General features: G+C 43.6%; 1 protein-coding gene across 2 annotated transcripts in view; it reads left to right on the top strand.

Moving 5' to 3' along the window:
* Positions 1-12,753, top strand: part of LOC111965857 (palmitoyltransferase ZDHHC9) — a 43,328-nt gene extending 30,575 nt beyond the window's left edge. The window contains exons 5-9 of one of the 2 annotated variants that reach the window (XM_023990233.2): positions 589-637; positions 2,158-2,260; positions 6,967-7,070; positions 8,647-8,743; positions 9,243-12,753. In XM_023990233.2, coding sequence (XP_023846001.1) covers positions 589-637; positions 2,158-2,260; positions 6,967-7,070; positions 8,647-8,743; positions 9,243-9,467 — 578 coding nt within the window. In that variant the 3' untranslated portion in view covers positions 9,468-12,753. Of the gene's footprint in view, positions 1-588; positions 638-2,155; positions 2,261-6,966; positions 7,071-8,646; positions 8,744-9,242 lie in introns of both variants that reach the window. The other variant, XM_070444242.1, reaches the window with a different exon arrangement.
* The last annotated feature ends 4,531 nt before the right edge of the window (positions 12,754-17,284 follow it).

Consider the following 17,284-nt stretch of genomic DNA (forward strand, 5'->3'; position numbering starts at 1 on the left):
GTCACAGCCAAGACCAGAGCAGCTTTTGGTATTATATTCTAAGGTAGGTCCAGGTCAGTTTCAGACCATGACAGACTTCCAGACATGGTGTTTACAGATTGGAGGATAGGAAATACACAGGTTTGCGGTAAGCTGTCACTATTGACAGTTGAGGGAATGTAACCAAACTGGATGGGGCTCGCCAAGTGAGTGATGTGGGCTAAATATGGTGATAAGTGATGAAACCGAGACCTAGTTCAGCTGAGGCTTGACTAGAGCGTGAAGTGACATGCAACGCTAACTGCCTGGATGACACACACACTCTTTTGTGTTCCTATATGGGCCTTTACAGACAGCAGGAGGGCAGGGAAAAGCATAGAGCATTTAAAGTCAGGATAATTAGCTCCAGGCTTCTGAGCTTAATTCAAGCCTCAGCCAGCGTACTGTCAATGTCATCCCTAATTTGTATTAATCGTTAATTTTTTTTAATGGCGTAGTGGAGTGAGTGAGAGGGGAATATTTAGGTGCATGTCTTGGAGCTTATTAGATGTGTGTGGTGTGCTTGAGTGTATCACAGAAACCCTCTTAACTATCTACACGTCTCTACAGGCTCGGTGAACTCTGGATTTGTGAAGACACTACAGGACACACCTGGGACATATCCTTTCAGTTCCACAAAGTTTGGGGTCACTTAGAAATGTCCTTGTTTTTGAAAGAAAAGCACATTTTTTGGTCCATTAAAATAACATCAAATTGATCAGAAATAGTGTAGACATTGTTAATGTTGTAAATGACTATTGTAACTGGAAACGGCAGATAATCTTTTTTTTTTTTTTTTATCTACATAGGCGTACAGAGGCCCATTATCAGCAACAATCACTCCTGTGTTAGCTAATCCAAGTTTATCTTTTTAAAAGGCTAATTGATCATTAGAAAACCCTTTTGCAATTATGTTAGCACAGATAAACTGTTGTGCTGATTTAAAGAAGCAATAAAACTGGCCTTCTTTAGACTAGTTGAGTGTCTTTAGCATCAGCATTTGTGGGTTCGATTACAGGCCTAGAAGGCCAGCATCCCGGAGTCGCCTCTTCACTGTTGACTTTGAGACTGGTGTTTTGCGGGTACTATTTAATGAAGCTGCCAGTTGAGGACTTGTGAGGTGTCTTTTTCTCAAACTAGACACTCTAATGTACTTGTCCTCTTGCTCAGTTGTGCACCGGGGCCTCAGACTCCTCTTTCTATTCTGGTTAGGGCCAGTTTGCGCTTTTCTGTGAAGAGAGTAGGACACAGCGTTGTACGAGATCTTCAGTTTCTTGGCAATTTCTCACATGGAATAGCCTTCATTTCTCAGAACAAGAATAGACTGACGAGTTTCAGAAGAAAGTTCTATGTTTCTGGCCATTTTGAGCCTGTAATCGAACCCACAAATGCTCATGCTCCAGATACTCAATTAGTCTAAAGGACAGTTTTATTGCTTCTTTAATCAGAACAACAGTTTTCTGCTGTGCTAAAATAATTGCAAAAGTGTTTTCTAATGATCAATTAGCCTTTTAAAGTGAAACTTGTATTAGCTAACACAACGTGCCATTGGAACACAGGAGTGATGATTGCTGATAATGGGCCTCTGTACGCCTATGTAGATATTCCATAAATCTGCCATTTCTAGCCACAATAGTCATTTACAACATTAACAGTGTCTACACTGTATTTCTGATCAATTTGATGTTATTTTAATGGACAAAAAACATGCTTTCTTTCAAAAACAAGGACATTTCTAAGTGACCCCAAACGTTTGAACAGTAGTGTACATCTACAGTTCACAATACCATCTGTTTATTGACCTTTAGGGCCACCGTAGCTTCCCCCTTAGGGCCACCGTAGCTTCCCCCTTAGGGCCACCGTAGCTTCCCCCTTAGGGCCACCGTAGCTTCCCCCTTAGGGCCACCGTAGCTTCCCCCTTAGGGCCACTAAAATAAACTAAGACACAATTAATAATACAGAATTTAGTTTGAGTCAAATTGAGTTATAAGCTGAATCGTCACTGGGACATGAAATGTCAAAAGACATAATAAATCATTAGTGATTGCAGTAATGTCATGAAAGACCTATCCTTGACCTGTGGACTTTGAGAGCTTGTAGTGCAGTATCTGTGCTGTTGTTTCCTTAACCTGATCCCACTGTGCTGGAAGTGCTGGTGTGCTTCTTCACCTTGTGGTCAGTGGTGGGACTGACAGGCTTCCATACTTACCTGATCTCCCTCAACCAGACCACCAATGAGGATGTGAGTATCTGTATTCTCTACCATTCTCTATAGTATGTCTCAATAGTTTAAACTAGCGTCCTCTATCCCTAACTGGTGATTTAAAGAATGGAGATATGGAAAGGGAGGACATTTTAGATTGACACAGCCGGTCCTCTTGAAAATATTAGACCTAGGGCAACAGCCCTAGGTCAGGGAATCATGATGGATTATCTTGGTAATTTAGATGTTGTTTTATTCCGTGGAGTGTCCTTTTCAGACAGACAACTCTTACAACAAATCACAAGTTTGGGTAGACGGGGCTTAAAATTGTGCTCATTAAAAACTCTTACCATAGCCAGTAGGCAGACCTGCCAGAATGTTGCGGTATAAAACCAAAGTTTGCAGGCAAAACCTTTGCAGTGGTTTTAGTGAAGGTAGTTGATACAAACTAGCCACTTGTGAAATTCACTCTCTTGCTAGTTATTATTTTGTGTCCGGGGGATGTTTACGCTCGGGCAACAAGTGGATAAGGCAATGTTGTAAGAAAGCCGGATGTCTCCACTCTGCCCTTTCCTCTCTGCCAAACCACGTTTAAGTACAGGCGGGTATGCTGGAACATTGGTGCATTGCGGGAGGCAAGCCGTCTCTCTAGAGACACTGCACAGCTGGACACTTGAGTAAAACGTTTTTACATGACCACAGATCTGGGTTCAGATTAACTCTTCCCCTAGTACTTAACCATAAGGAGCTGCAATAAGATCGAACCCTGTGTCAGTTGTTAGGACCTTCTTCACTCCAGGGTACTGTTAATGCTAAAAGGGGAGTGCTAACATGGCGGGGCTTCATGTGGCTGGAAAGATACACACTTAGGGTGTGTGGTGTAAACATTACAGTTATACCACCTGTCAGCTGTCACCTTGGCAACCACACCCTTTTTGTTCTTTGCAGTCTTAGTTGGCACTAAAAGGCTGGAATCAATCAAATACGTCATAGCAATGTTTACTTTATATGGCCATTGCGTATGAACGGCAATGCAGGAGTGACTGAAGTTTGGTACATGGCACTCTTAGATACTCAAATCTGTGGGTATTACATAAACAAAACCATTTAAAAAATAATAATTTAAAAGCCTTTTGAATATTGAGGCATTTGACAAGTTTGTCAGTGTCGCTACCGCCTCCCCTTGCCCTCACTCCCAGCTGACCTTGTGTTGGTGTGGCAGGAGGATTCTGCTCTGCAGTAGTGTCCTGTGTATGCAGCCGTACAGTGTCTTCGGAAAGTATTCAGACGCCTTGACTTTTTCCACATTTTTGTTACGTAACGAAGTAGTTTTTCCCCTCATCAATCTAGACATAGTAGCCTATAATGACAAAGCAAAAACAGGTTATTAGACATTTTTGCTAATTTATAAAAATACACTGATCACATTTACATGAGTATTCAGACCCTCTCATCAAGTGTTCTTGGCTATGACACTACAAGCTTGGCACACCTGTATTTGGGGAGTTTCTTCAGGTTGGATGGGGAATGTTGCTGCAAAACTATTTTCAGGTCTTTCCAGAGATGTTCGATTGGGTTCAAGTCCGGGCTCTGGCTGGGCCATTCAAGGACATTCAGAGACTTTTCCCGAAGCACTCCTGCATTGTCTTGGCTGTGTGCTTAGGGTTGTTGTCCTGTTGGAAGGTGAACCTTCGCCCCAGTCTGACGTCCTGAGCAGGTTTTCATCAAGGATCTCTCTGTACTTCGCTTCATTAATCGTTGCCTCGATCCTGACTGTCTCCCAGTCCCTGCCGCTGAACAACATCCCCACAGCATGATGCTGCCACCACCGTACTTCACCTTAGGGATGGTGCCAGGTTTCCTCCAGACGTGACGCTTGGCATTCAAGCCAAAGAGTGCAATCTTGGTTTCATCAGACCAGAGAATCTTGTTTCTCATGGTCTGAGAGTCTTTAGGTGCCTTTTGGCAAACTCCAAGCGGGCTGTCATGTGCCTTTTACTGAGGAGTGGCTTCCGTCTGGCCACTCTACCATAAAGGCCTGACTGGTGGAGTGTTGCAGAGATTGTTGTCCTTCTGGAAGGTTCTCCCATCTCCACAGAGGAACTCTAAAGCTCTGTCAGAGTGACCATCGGGTTCTTCTCCCCCGATTGCTCAGTTTGGCCATGCGGTCAGCTCTTGGAATAGTCTTGGTGGTTCCAAACTTCTTACATTTTAAGATAGATGGAGGCCACTGTGTTGTTGGGGACCTTCAATGTTGCAGACATTTTTTGGTACCCTTCCCCAGATCTGTGCCTCGATACAATCCTGTCTTGGAGCTCTACGGACAATTTTTTCAACGTCATGGCTTGTTTTTTGTCTTGACATGCACTGTCAACTGTGGGACCTTTATATAGACACGTGTGTGCCTTTCCAAATCATGTCCAGTCAATTGAATTTACAACAGGTGGACTCCAAGTTAGAAACATCTCACGGGTGATCAATGGAAACGGGGCACACTTGAGCTCAATTTTGATTCTCATAGCAAAGGGTCTGAATACTTATGTAAATAAGATATTTCTGTTTTTATTTTTAATACATTTGAAAACATTTGTCTAAAAACCTGTTTTTGCTTTGACATTATGGGTTATTGTGTGTTAATTGCTGAGGATTTTTATTTAATCCATTTTAGAATATGGCTGTAACAACAAAATGTGGAAAAGTCAAACGGTCTGAATATTTTCCGAAGGCACTGTATATCTGTGTCCAAGTTTCTCCCAGATGTGAGTGCAGAGGTGCTGGCAAGAGGCAGAGATGGCAGCAGTAGTAGCTGTTGAAAGCTGCAGAGCTCTTTCTCTACTTTAATGTTTAATGTATTATTCATCTTCTTTCTCCCCTTGCACGCTGCCAGCCATCTTTTTACTGGTATTGAGCAGTGTGAGCAAAATGAGCCACTGTCACTTTGGTAGCAACACAGCACCGTGGCTGTCAGCCTGCCTTGTCTGTCATCAGGCTAATAATAGACATATCAATACCTGCAGGGCCTCGGCCCGCAGCCAAACGTGGGTCGTGAAGTGATTATCATTAATGCGATGACATGCTATTTATCGAATATTTAACTAATTATTACGTGATTAATTTAATCATGTAACAATCAACTCATTAGTAACCTGGGGTACCATGGGAAAAGTTTGTTGAGTTACCGTTTACCGAATTAACTCAAGAATAGATCAGAATATCTCTATCATAGCAGTCAATAATTTGCTCATATCAATCTCATTCTGAACGTCGCATAATCCGTTAAATCTGCACAAACCCTAGTCTACATGACTCAGCGATAGACAAATTGGCTTAGTTAGTAAATAAATAATTACCTAAATAATCACACACAAGTACATTAACACACACAGGATAGATTATACATTGATTACTAACAATGCAATAAAACGTCCCTAGTGGACTAACCCGGTATGACGGCTGGTTACACAATGAAAGGGGTGGGGAGAGGAGAGACAAAATAATTCAACGATTGAACATACAGTTGAATAATACGCTCATCGTACATATAGATATTTAGCACCCTAACAACCGCTCATTTGTATTTAGAAATGTAATGTACATATTTTTCACTTGTATGTCTTTGTCGTCTCTCTCAAATCACCCGATCCGTCTGTGACGAATAGTTCGACAGTGTCTGTTTGTCTAGGTCTCTGGTTGTCCACCAGAGGTCACCATGTCCTTAGTAGTTGTAGTAGTAGCTTTCTTTGTTCTGGAAGTGTTCGTTAGACTGGATACATCAGACATTCCAATGGTCCTTTGATAGGGAAATGTTCTTCTTTTCTCGTCTTCGGTCGAGTTTCCTTGTCTACGTTACATGCAGAGCTGCAGGTGATGCATGTCTAGTCTTCTGAGTTTGACGGTCTTACCATTTTCTGGTCTTGTTGTTTTTTAAAAACATTTTGTAAAGTGTGGACCAAACCCTCACGTTCTATGGTCTCAATGGTTGATTATTCAGGGTACAGCTAGAACCACTCTACACCTCGGCAGCAACCCGGCATGTTTTGGTCTAATGTAAAGTCCTTTATAAGCACTCTGGGAAAAGGGGTGTATCATCCTTATGGCATAATGCCTGTGCTCATGTGGGTGTGGTTACTGACTGGGTAAAACTTTATATAACAACAATGATCTAATTTAGAAGGCTAAAATCACATTTCATCTTCACAAAAGTTTAGTAATTCTGACATATACATTGTGAAAGCTCTTAAAGTTACAATGTTTCCGTTAAACCGTCTTTTAATGACATCACAAATGATACGACATAATCATTGTTTGCATCCCTGCCGACAATTTCACACATTCTTTATGTTAGGAATAATGTTTCATTATCCACTTTTGGATGTTGAAGTTCTTTTGGCAAGAGTCTCTATACAACTCAGACATTCCATTCTTGGATACTGAGAGGCAGAGGGAGAAAGTTAGAAACCATTTACGACTGGTCGTTAAGTCATAAAACTGACCCAACTTCAGGTCTCTCTCGGTAAGAGTGTTTGCATCTGGCTGAAGCAGGGTTGGGCTAGATTCCATTCCAATTCAGTAGATTCCAGAACTGAAATTCCAATTTCCTCATTTAAAAACAAAGAATTTTGACTTGGATTGAAATGGAATTGACCCTAGGTGGAATAGATGACACGATAAATGTGTACCTTGCTATGTGTTTGTGTTTCTACTGTATTTTTTTAAAACTGGGGACTGTATTTTCTGTTAAACAGATCAAAGGCTCGTGGTCTGGAAAGAACCGGGTGCAGAACCCCTACAGCCACAAGAACATCATCAATAACTGCTGTGAAGTGCTGTGTGGGCCTGCATACCCCAGGTACAGTACTGTGCTGTAGGACTACTAGTGCAGTGTGGGCCTGCTTACCCCAGGTACTGTACTGTAGGACCACTAGTGCTTTGTGGGCATGCATACCCCAGGTACTGTGCTGTCAGACCACTAGTGCTGTGTGGGCATGCGTACCCCAGGTACTGTACTGTAGGACCACTAGTGCTGTGTGGGCATGCATACCCCAGGTACTGTACTGTAGGACCACTAGTGCTGTGTGGGCCTGCATACCCCAGGTACTGTGCGGTAAAACCAGCTATGCTGATCTGTGGGCCTGCATACCCCAGTACTTACTGTAGGACCCCTAGTGCTGTGTGGGCCTGCATACCCCAGGTACTGCTGTCGACCACTAGTGCTGTGTGGGCCTGCATACCCCAGGTACTGTATGTAGACCACTAGTGCTGTGTGGGCCTGCTACCCCAGGTACTGTCTGTCGGAACCACTAGTGCTGTGTGGCATGCGATACCCAAGGTACTGTCGTTAAAGACCGCTTAGTGCTGTGTGGCTGGCATGGACCCCAGTACTGTCTGTAAGGACCACTTAGTGGCTGTGTGGGCCTGCTACCCCAGCGGTACTTGTTGGTACTGTAGACCACTAGTGCTGTGTGGGCCGGCCATACCCCAGGACTTACTGTAAAGGAACACTAGGTGCTGTGTGGCCTGCATACCCCAGGCACTGTACTGTAGACCACTAGTGCTGTGTGGCCCTAGCATACCCAGGCACTGTACTTAGAGACCACACGGTAAGTGCTGTTTGGGCCATGCATACCCAGTACTGTACTGGTAGAACCACTCGTGCTGTGTGGCATGCGTTACCCCAGGTACTTTGTACGTGTAGAAGCACTCGTGCGTGTGTGGGCTGTACCCCAGTACTCTGCGGTGAAGACCGTTAGTGCTGTCAGACCGTGAGCGTATGGGCCTGCATTACCCCAGGGTACGGCTTGTCGACCAGCTCAGTGCTGCTGTGGGCCCTGCATACCCAGGGTACTGTGCTGTGTGGCTTCATTACCCCAGTGACTGTGCTGCTGAGACCACTAGTGCTGTGTGGGCCTGCATACCCCAGGTACTGTACTGTAGAACCACTAGTGCTGTGTGGGCCTGCATACCCCAGGTACTGTACTGTAGAACCACTAGTGCTGTGTGGACCTGCATACCCCAGGTACTGTAGGACCACTAGTGCTGTGTGGGCCTGCATACCCCAGGTACTGTAGGACCACTAGTGCTGTGTGGGCCTGCATATGTCAGTTACTGTGCTGTAGGACCACTAGGGCTGTGTGGGCCTGCGTACCCCAGGTACTGTGCTGTAGGACGTCTAGCTGCCTTGTCTCTGCTCAGAGGATGAACTAGTGTGGAAAATACTCTGCTTCTGTGTTCTTCTCATGGTCTCTCTCTTTTTAACTTGTCTCTGTAATATTATTCTTCTCTGTAGCCACCCTCCTCTGTCGTCCTCTTCCGACCCTCACCCATCTCTCCCTTGTCTCTATCTCGTTCTCTCTCTCCCTCTCCTCTCTGTTTCGGTAGTGAATAGGGTGGTGTTGATGACTGATTTGTCTGTCTTCCCTTGGCAGTGTCTTGGACAGAAGAGGGCTGATGCGGGATGATTTGCCTCTTCCCACATCCGCTGCCGAGCCTGCCACCAACAGCAATCCAGTGCCACAGACCACAGTAAGCACACACACACACACACACACACACACTAATTTACTGTGTCTGGCACTAAAATCGTTCCAGCTTGCCAGACACAAAGCATAGTACAGTGAGCGTGCATAAAATATAGCCTAAATCAATTACATAGAGGGAGGAGAGCAAAGGAGGTGAACGGGGTGAACAATGTACTGTAGAGCAGAAACTGTTTTCCTTTTTTATAGAGATAGTATCAAAGTACTCAGCGGCTCACTGTTCTGTAGCCATTGTCTGCCTCTGTACAGATGCCATTTTGCACCTTGCATTGTCTGCAGTTGCCATTTCGTGCCTATGTATAGCTTATCTACTGTTGCACCTCACTATGTCTAGCTATTTTGTGCCTCGCTTTGTGTCTGTATATTTCTACTGGTGCAATGTTTTCCCTTTTCACTTGCCCTGAATTCTAATACAGGCCAGCTATCAATAGTTCCTGGTCTTTGGTTACTATTAGTCTTCTTATTGTGCCATGTTCCCTCTGCAGAAAACTACAGCTCCACTCATCCCCAACGAGCACACCCCTGACGACGCCAAGCCCAGCATCGCAGACTCTGCCAACGCTCATGCAGAGAAAAGAAGCCCCTCCCCCAGGGAGGAGAAGCTGCCCAGTCTACCCAAATCCTCGCCGACTCCCACCAAAGTCCCGCCCTTGGCCTCACCTGAAACTGACGCGGAGGCCTCATTTATTGCCAAGGATAAGGCACTCTAGCTGCATGGTTGGGGTTTTTCCTTGCCCTTCCCACAGTCCGTCACAACCTTTCCCTAAAGCGCTCTGTCTGGACCTGTGAGGGAGACACTTTAATCAGCTTCTGTATGAGCTATATGAGTGAGAAGCATCTGCCTGTAATGAGTGGAGAATAACTGCAAGGCTCTGACTCCCTGCTCATTCCACCAGATATACAGAGTTGGTGCCCCCACCAAACCTGCATCCCCCCTAAGTTAGTGACTGCAGGACTGCTTGATTGACATTCACACTCCAGAAGGATGGTAGCTCGGCACCTTTCTCCTCCCCCTGAACATTGCATGGAAAACACAGATAATGGGGAAACTAGGAACTGTGAACCCACTGGATGCAGATGACTGTATATCCTGGGTAGTGTGAGGCTGAAGGGGTCCTAAAATACCCAGGCGCCTCTGGATCGTGGCTACCTGTGGACTCTGATTGATTGTTAATGCTACTGTTTCTCTGTCTTTTGTTTTATAGCTGTGATGATTTTTTTAATGTGAAGAAGTCAGTTGTAAAATACTTAGCATTGCAAAATATCTGACAAATACACTTATTGTAAAGCCTCTAACACATCCACACTATTAGTCTGTTCTCAGAACCACACCGATCAGGCCCCAATGCAATCCATGGGAAGCTGGGCAGTTGGCACAACAGCTATTAGGATGATGAGGAAATAAGGACTGACAGCTAGTTTAGGGTGTGTTGAACAGGTAAACATGGCAGAGAAAGGAAACACTAACATCGTTTATGGTTGCGGTAAAGAGGCAACCTTTTTGTCTCTCTTCAGTAAGGGATTCTAATGAACATCTCTAGAAATGTTGAGATTAAGGTGCAGCCTTGGCTACTATCCTTCCATTTTTAGACTGTCAGACACACACACACACACACACACACAAGGGTTGGGGCCGTCATTATACATTCAGTCAATTCAGAGGGTAAACTGAAAGGAAAAAAAGGTTGGACGATCTTCTGAAATGGCAGGCCGTTTCCAGGGGTACCCTCAGAGTTCCTGTATCTAGCATTAGAAGCAGCCACTTTGGTGTGTCCCAGAGGGGGTGTGTGTCATTGTTGGGGGCATTTTCATTTCAATTCAGTCCATTCAGAAAGTAAACTGAAATTCCTTTTCCAAGTTTAAAAAAAATCTGAGGAATTTCCATTGACCCTCTGAATTGACTTAATTGTGAGAGAGAGACAGAAGGTCTGATTGCTGTTGACAGTAGACACTAGTTACAGTGCCTTATCAAAAAGCTGCGCTGTCACATGCAACTATAACTAAGGTTGTCTAGCTACAGAGACCCTTAGACTCCAGGTCGAGCTACAGAGACCCTTAGACTCCAGTTCATGACTCAGCACTCCAAATCGTACATGCCAACTGTAAATAACATCCCTTTTTATACAGTTACCAATGAGACTTCGAGACAGCAGAAAATGAAGTAAAGCCATTGTTTAAATGTAAATAATATATGTAGGTGTTGAGAACTATTGGGTCTATTGCTGATGAAAAGGGAAGATTGAGAGAACAGAACCAGGTTGTCTCTGTTTTTGAGTGTATGTGGCCAGTGTTAGATATTTGCCTGTGAATGAACATCCACCCTGCCTCTTGCAAGTCATGCAACTTTTTAATTTTTCCTCTTTAGCTTCCACTGTCAACTTGGTGCCCTTTCTCCTTATCATCCACCTATTGCTGAGGACAGCTTTCATTATCTCCATTCCTCTTCCTCTCGGTGTTTCCCGGGGAAGATATTCAGTACACCAGCCATCTGTGGCGGGCTCATTATCAAACTGGAAAAGTGAGACGGCAGCTGCTTTCTCTCTTCTCTTTCTCATCTGTTCATTTCACACCGAGCGGAGGATTGAGGGTTTGTGCGAGGCGGGCAAGGTGTGAGGATTTCAGCTGCTTTTCAACTAGGCTAGGATTCACAAAAGATGGTCAGTGAGAATTGGGTGATATGTTAAACTGCTACTGGTTGACAATGGAGAGAGTTTGTATTACTCATTGTGTTGTATGTAAGGCAGAGTAATTGTGCTGTATACTTATATAGAAACTCTAGTATAACAATGTTGAGTCTTTCAGCCAACTGATAGGCCCAAGATGATCATTTATACATGACCAGAATAGAATAATACTTTAGTAATCTGATTTAATTCATATAAAGGATTGCAGCGCTACTGTATATGGCCAAGCAGTATGTTTAAACTTCTGTTAATTTGATTTAATTTCACAAATATTCTCCGTTCCAGTGTATTTGAATTAGGAATGTGAGTAGGGGAGTTACTAGTTGTTACAATTTACACTCAATAACATTCCAACAGTAACCCAGACTTTATCCTGATTTGAACTATGAGTAAACACAACCATCTAGGCCCTTGCAGTGTTTTTATCACTATTTTAATTGTGCTCAGAAGGTGTAGGGTGAGGTTTCCCTAGATGCAGATCTTGAATCAGAATTTTACTCACTAATGGTTAAGGTTAGGATTGGGGGACGGGAAGCTGATCCTAGATCTGTACCTAGGGGAGATTTCACCCCAGAGCTGCCGATAATGTAAACTGCCTTTTGAAACAGACAACAAAGGGATGTTTTAATCAAATAGTGGTATACATTATTTTCTGAATTTCTATGTATGCAATTGTGAGAAGGCCTTTCAGGAAATGTCTTCTATTTTAATCATCTTTTTCCCCCCAACTTTTTTTCATCTTTCGGAGCAGTTCTTAGGCTTACCCTCAAACCAATCTTCCTATCAATTGAAGTTAAGTTTTTGTCCCTGAATAGTTTTTGGTTCTGGACAGTTGTAAAGATTCTCTCTCAATAGATATTTCCCTGCTGTACTTCTTCAATGGAGAGTGCGACTGTACTTGTGATTGTGATTAACAAATGAAAAGGGGAATGTTCATGTTAAAGTTTAAGCTGGTTGAAAGCTAATTGAATGGATCGGACCCTTTTACTAAATGCTATCTCTATGGGCATATAGTAATATTACATACAATCACCTGAGATGTTTGGAATGGTTTATCTCAATGTTGAGTTAACGTTTGGATGTATGATTTGGATTTATGTTACATGTGTACTACGAGGGTCTCCGAACTGAAGGCTCTGATCTAGACATGACAGTACATAATGCATACAGTACAGATACAATACCACTGATGGAATTATATTTATGTTCACTTTGTTTAGTAATAGCACTGATTATTTATATTTCATGATATTTCCCTCACTTTTTACATGATTGATTGGTGTATCTGGTAATTAAATTATTGTCTTATTAATTATGTTGTCTCTGAATTATTGCATGGAAAGGATTTTGTCTGCTTGAAACAATCTGTCAAATAATTTGCATACAGGGAGGGGCCAGGAAATCTGGTCACAATACAGACTCGGTGGAAGGATAAGGGACACATTTAAATACTATGTTTAGAAGCAGAAAACTTAGAACAGCTAGTAATTGTGTCATCCTGATCAGATGACACAATTACCACGTAATGCAAAGTGTAAATGGGGCAATAAATAGACATTTATTTAGACATAGACAGCAAGGAGTCATCATGCCAGGTAGTCCTGAGGCATGGTCCTAGGGCTCAGGTCCTCCGAAAGAAAGAGAGAATTAGAGAGAGCATACTTAAATTCACAAAGGACACCGGATAAGACAATAGAAGTACTCCAGATATTACAAACTTACCCTAGCCCCCCGACACATAAATTACTGCAGCATAAATACTGGAGGCTGAGACAGCAGGGGTCAGGAGACACTGTGGCCCCATCCGATGATACCCCCGGACAGGGCCAAACAGGAAGGATATAACCCCACCCACTTTGCCAAAGCACAGCCCCCACACCCACTAGAGGGATATCTTCAACCACCAACTTACCATCCTGAGACAAGGCCGAGTATAGCCCACAAAGATCTCCGCCACGGCACAACCCAAGGGGGGGCGCCAACCCAGACAGGAAGATCACGTCAGTGACTCAACCCACTCAAGTGACGCATCCCTCCTAGGGACGGCATAAAAGAGCACCAGTAAGCCAGTGACTCAGCCCCTGTAATAGGGTTAGAGGCAGAGAATCCCAGTGGAGAGAAGGGAACCGGCCAGGCAGAGACAGCAAGGGCGGTTTGTTGCTCCAGAGCCCTTCCGTTCACCTTCACACTCCTGGGCCAGACTACACTCATCATATGACCCACTGAAGAGATGAGTCTTCAGTAAAGACTTAAAAGTTGAGACCGAGTCTGCGTCTCTCACATGGGTATGCTGAACATTCCAATAAAATGGAGCTCTATAGGACAAAGCCCTGCCTCCAGCTGTTTGCTTAGAAATTCTAGGGACAATTAGGAGATCTGCGTCTGTGGACCGTAGCGTACGTGTAGGTATGTACGGCAGGACCAACTCAGAAAGATAGGTTAGAGTAAGCCCATGTAATGTTTTTGTAGGTTAGCAGTAAAACCTTGAAATCAGCCCTTGCCTTAACAGGAAGCCAGTGTAGGGAGACTAGCACTGGAGTAATATGGTCAATATTTGGGGGGGGTTCTAGTCAGGATTCATAGCAGCCGTATTTAGCACTAACTGAAGTTTATTTAGTGCTTTATCCGGGTAGCCGGAAAGTAGAGCATTGCAGTAGTCTAACCTAGAAGTAACAAAAGCATRGATWMATTTTTCWGCATCATTTTTGGACAGAAAGTTTCWGATTTTYGCAATGTTACGTMGATGGAAAWAAGCTGTCCTTGAAACAGTCTTGATATGTTCGTCAAAAGAGAGATCAGGGTCCAGAGTAACGCCGAGGTCCTTCACAGTTTTATTTGAGACGACTTTACAACCATCAAGATTAATTGTCAGATTCAACAGAAGATCTCTTTGTTTCTTGGGACCTAGAACAAGCATCTCTGTTTTGTCCGAGTTTAAAAGTAGAAAGTTTTCAGCCATCCACTTCCTTATGTCTGAAACACAGGCTTCTAGCGAGGGCAATTTTGGGGCTTCACCATGTTTCATTGAAATGTACAGATGTGTGTCATCCGCATAGCAGTGAAAGTTAACATTATGTTTTCGAATGTCATCCCTAAGAGGTAAAATATATAATGAAAACAATAGTGGTCCTAAAACGGAACCTTGAGGAACACCGAAATGTACAGTTGATTTGTCAGAAGACAAACCATTCACAGAGACAAACTGATATCTTTCCGACAGATAAGATCTAAACCAGGCCTGAACTTGTCCGTGTAGACCTATTTGGGTTTACAATCTCTCCAAAAGAATGTGGTGATCGATGGTATCAAAGGCAGCACTAAGGTCTAGGAGCACGAGGACAGATGCAGAGCCTCGGTCTGACGCCATTAAAAGGGTATTTACCACCTTCACAAGTGCAGTCTCAGTGCTATGATGGGGTCTAAAACCAAACTGAAGCATTTTGTATACATTGTTTGTCTTCAGGAAGGCAGTGAGTTGCTGCGCAACAGCTTTTTCTAAAATTTTTGAGAGGAATGGAAGATTCGATATAGGCCGATAGTTTTTAATATTTTCTGGGTCAAGGTTTGGCTTTTTCAAGAGTGGCTTTATTACTGCCACTTTTAGTGAGTTTGGTACACATCCGGTGGATAGAGAGACGTTTATTATGTTCAACATAGGAGGGCCAAGCACAGGAAGCAGCTCTTTCAGTAGTTTAGTTGGAATAGGGTCCAGTATGCAGCTTGAAGGTTTAGAGGCCATGATTATTTCCATCATTGTGTAAAGAGATATAGTACTAAAACACTTGTGTCTCTCTTGATCCTAGGTCCTGGCAGAGTTGTACAGACTCAGGACAGCTGAGCTTTGGAGGAATACGCAGATTTAAAGAGCAGTCCGTAATTTGCTTTCTAATGATCATGATCTTTTCCTCAAAGAAGTTCATGAATTTATTACTGCTGAAGTGAAAGCCATCCTCACTTGGGGAATGCTGATTTTTAGTTAGCTTTGCGACAGTATAAAAAATAAATTTTGGATTGTTCTTATTTTCCTCAATTAAATTTGAAAAATAGGATGATCGAGCAGCAGTGAGGGCTCTTCGATACTGCACGGTACTGTCTTTCCAAGCTAGTCGGAAGACTTCAAGTTTGGTGTGGCGCCATTTCCGTTCCAATTTTCTGGAAGCTTGCTTCAGAGCTCTATTTTCTGTATACCAGGGAGCTAGTTTCTTATGACAAATGTTTTTAGTTTTTAGGGGTGCAACTGCATCTAGGGTATTGCGCAAGGTTAAATTGAGTTCCTCAGTTAGGTGGTTAACTGATTTTTGTCCTCTGACGTCCTTGGGTRGGCAGARGGAGTCTGRAAGGGCATCAAGGAATCTTTGTGTTGTCTGAGAATTTATAGCACGACYTTTGATGCTCCTTGGTTGGGGTCTGAGCAGATTATTTGTTGCGATTGCAAACGTAATAAAATGGTGGTCCGATAGTCCAGGATTATGAGGAAAAACATGAAGATCTACATCATTTATTCCATGTGACAAAACTAGGTCCAGAGTATGACTGTGGCAGTGAGTAGGTCCAGAGACATGTTGGACAAAACCCACTGAGTCGATGATGTCTCCAAAAGCCTTTTGGAGTGGGTCTGTGGACTTCCATGTGAATATTAAAATCACCAAAAATTAGAATATTATCTGTTATGACTACAAGGTCCGATAGGAATTCAGGGAACTCTGTGAGGAACGCTGTATATGGCCCAGGGGGCCTGTAAACAGTAGCTATAAAAAGTGATTGAGTAGGCTGCATAGATTTCATGACTAGAAGCTCAAAAGACGAAAACTTCATTTTTTTTTGTGTAAATTGAAATTTGCTATCGTAAATGTTAGCAACACCTCCGCCTTTGCGGGACGCACGGGGGATATGGTCATTAGTGTAACCAGGAGGTGAGGCCTCATTTAACACAGTAAATTCATCAGGCTTAAGCCATGTTTCAGTCAGGCCAATCACATCACGATTATGATCAGTGATTAGTTCATTGACTATAACTGCCTTTGAAGTGAGGGATCTAACATTAAGTAGTCCAACAGAGGGTAGTGCGTACGGCCCAGTACATCACTGGGGCTAAGCTGCCTGCCATCCAAGACCTCTACACCAGGCGGTGTCAGAGGATGGCCCTAAAAATTGTCAAAGACCCCAGCCACCCCAGTCATAGACTGTTCTCTCTACTACCGCGTGGCAAGCGGTACCGGAGCGCCAAGTCTAGGACAAAAAGGATCTCAACAGTTTTTACCCCCAAGCCATAAGACTCCTGAACAGGTAATCAAGTGGATACCCGGACTATTTGCATTGTGTGCCCCCCCACCCCCTCTTTTACGCTGCTGCTACTCTCTGTTATAAATAGTCACTTTAACTCTACATTTATATACATACTACCTCAATTGGTCCGACCAAACAGTGCCCCGCAAATTGGCTAACCGGGCTATCTGCATTGTGGCCGTGCCTGTATATAGCCTCGCTACTGTTATAGCCTCGCTACTGTTATTTTTCACTGTCTTTTTACTGTTGTTTTTATTTCTTTACTTACCTATTGTTCACCTAATACCTTTTTTGCACTGTTGGTTAAAGCCTGTAAGTAAGCATTTCACCGTAGGGTTGTATTCAGCGCACGTGCATTCGGCGCACGTGACAAATAAACTTTGATTTGATTTGAACTGCCCGAGTTACACCAGGAACGCACAATCCCTCCATCAGTGCTCAGACTGTCTGCAATAAGCTGAGAGAGGCTGGACTGAGGGCTTGTAGGCCTGATGTAAGGCAGGTCCTCACCAGACATCACTGGCAACAACGTCGCCTATGGGCACAAACCCACCGTC

This window comes from Salvelinus sp. IW2-2015, linkage group LG6.2 (genome assembly GCF_002910315.2).
Source record: "Salvelinus sp. IW2-2015 linkage group LG6.2, ASM291031v2, whole genome shotgun sequence".
NCBI classification, from domain to species: domain Eukaryota; kingdom Metazoa; phylum Chordata; class Actinopteri; order Salmoniformes; family Salmonidae; genus Salvelinus; species Salvelinus sp. IW2-2015.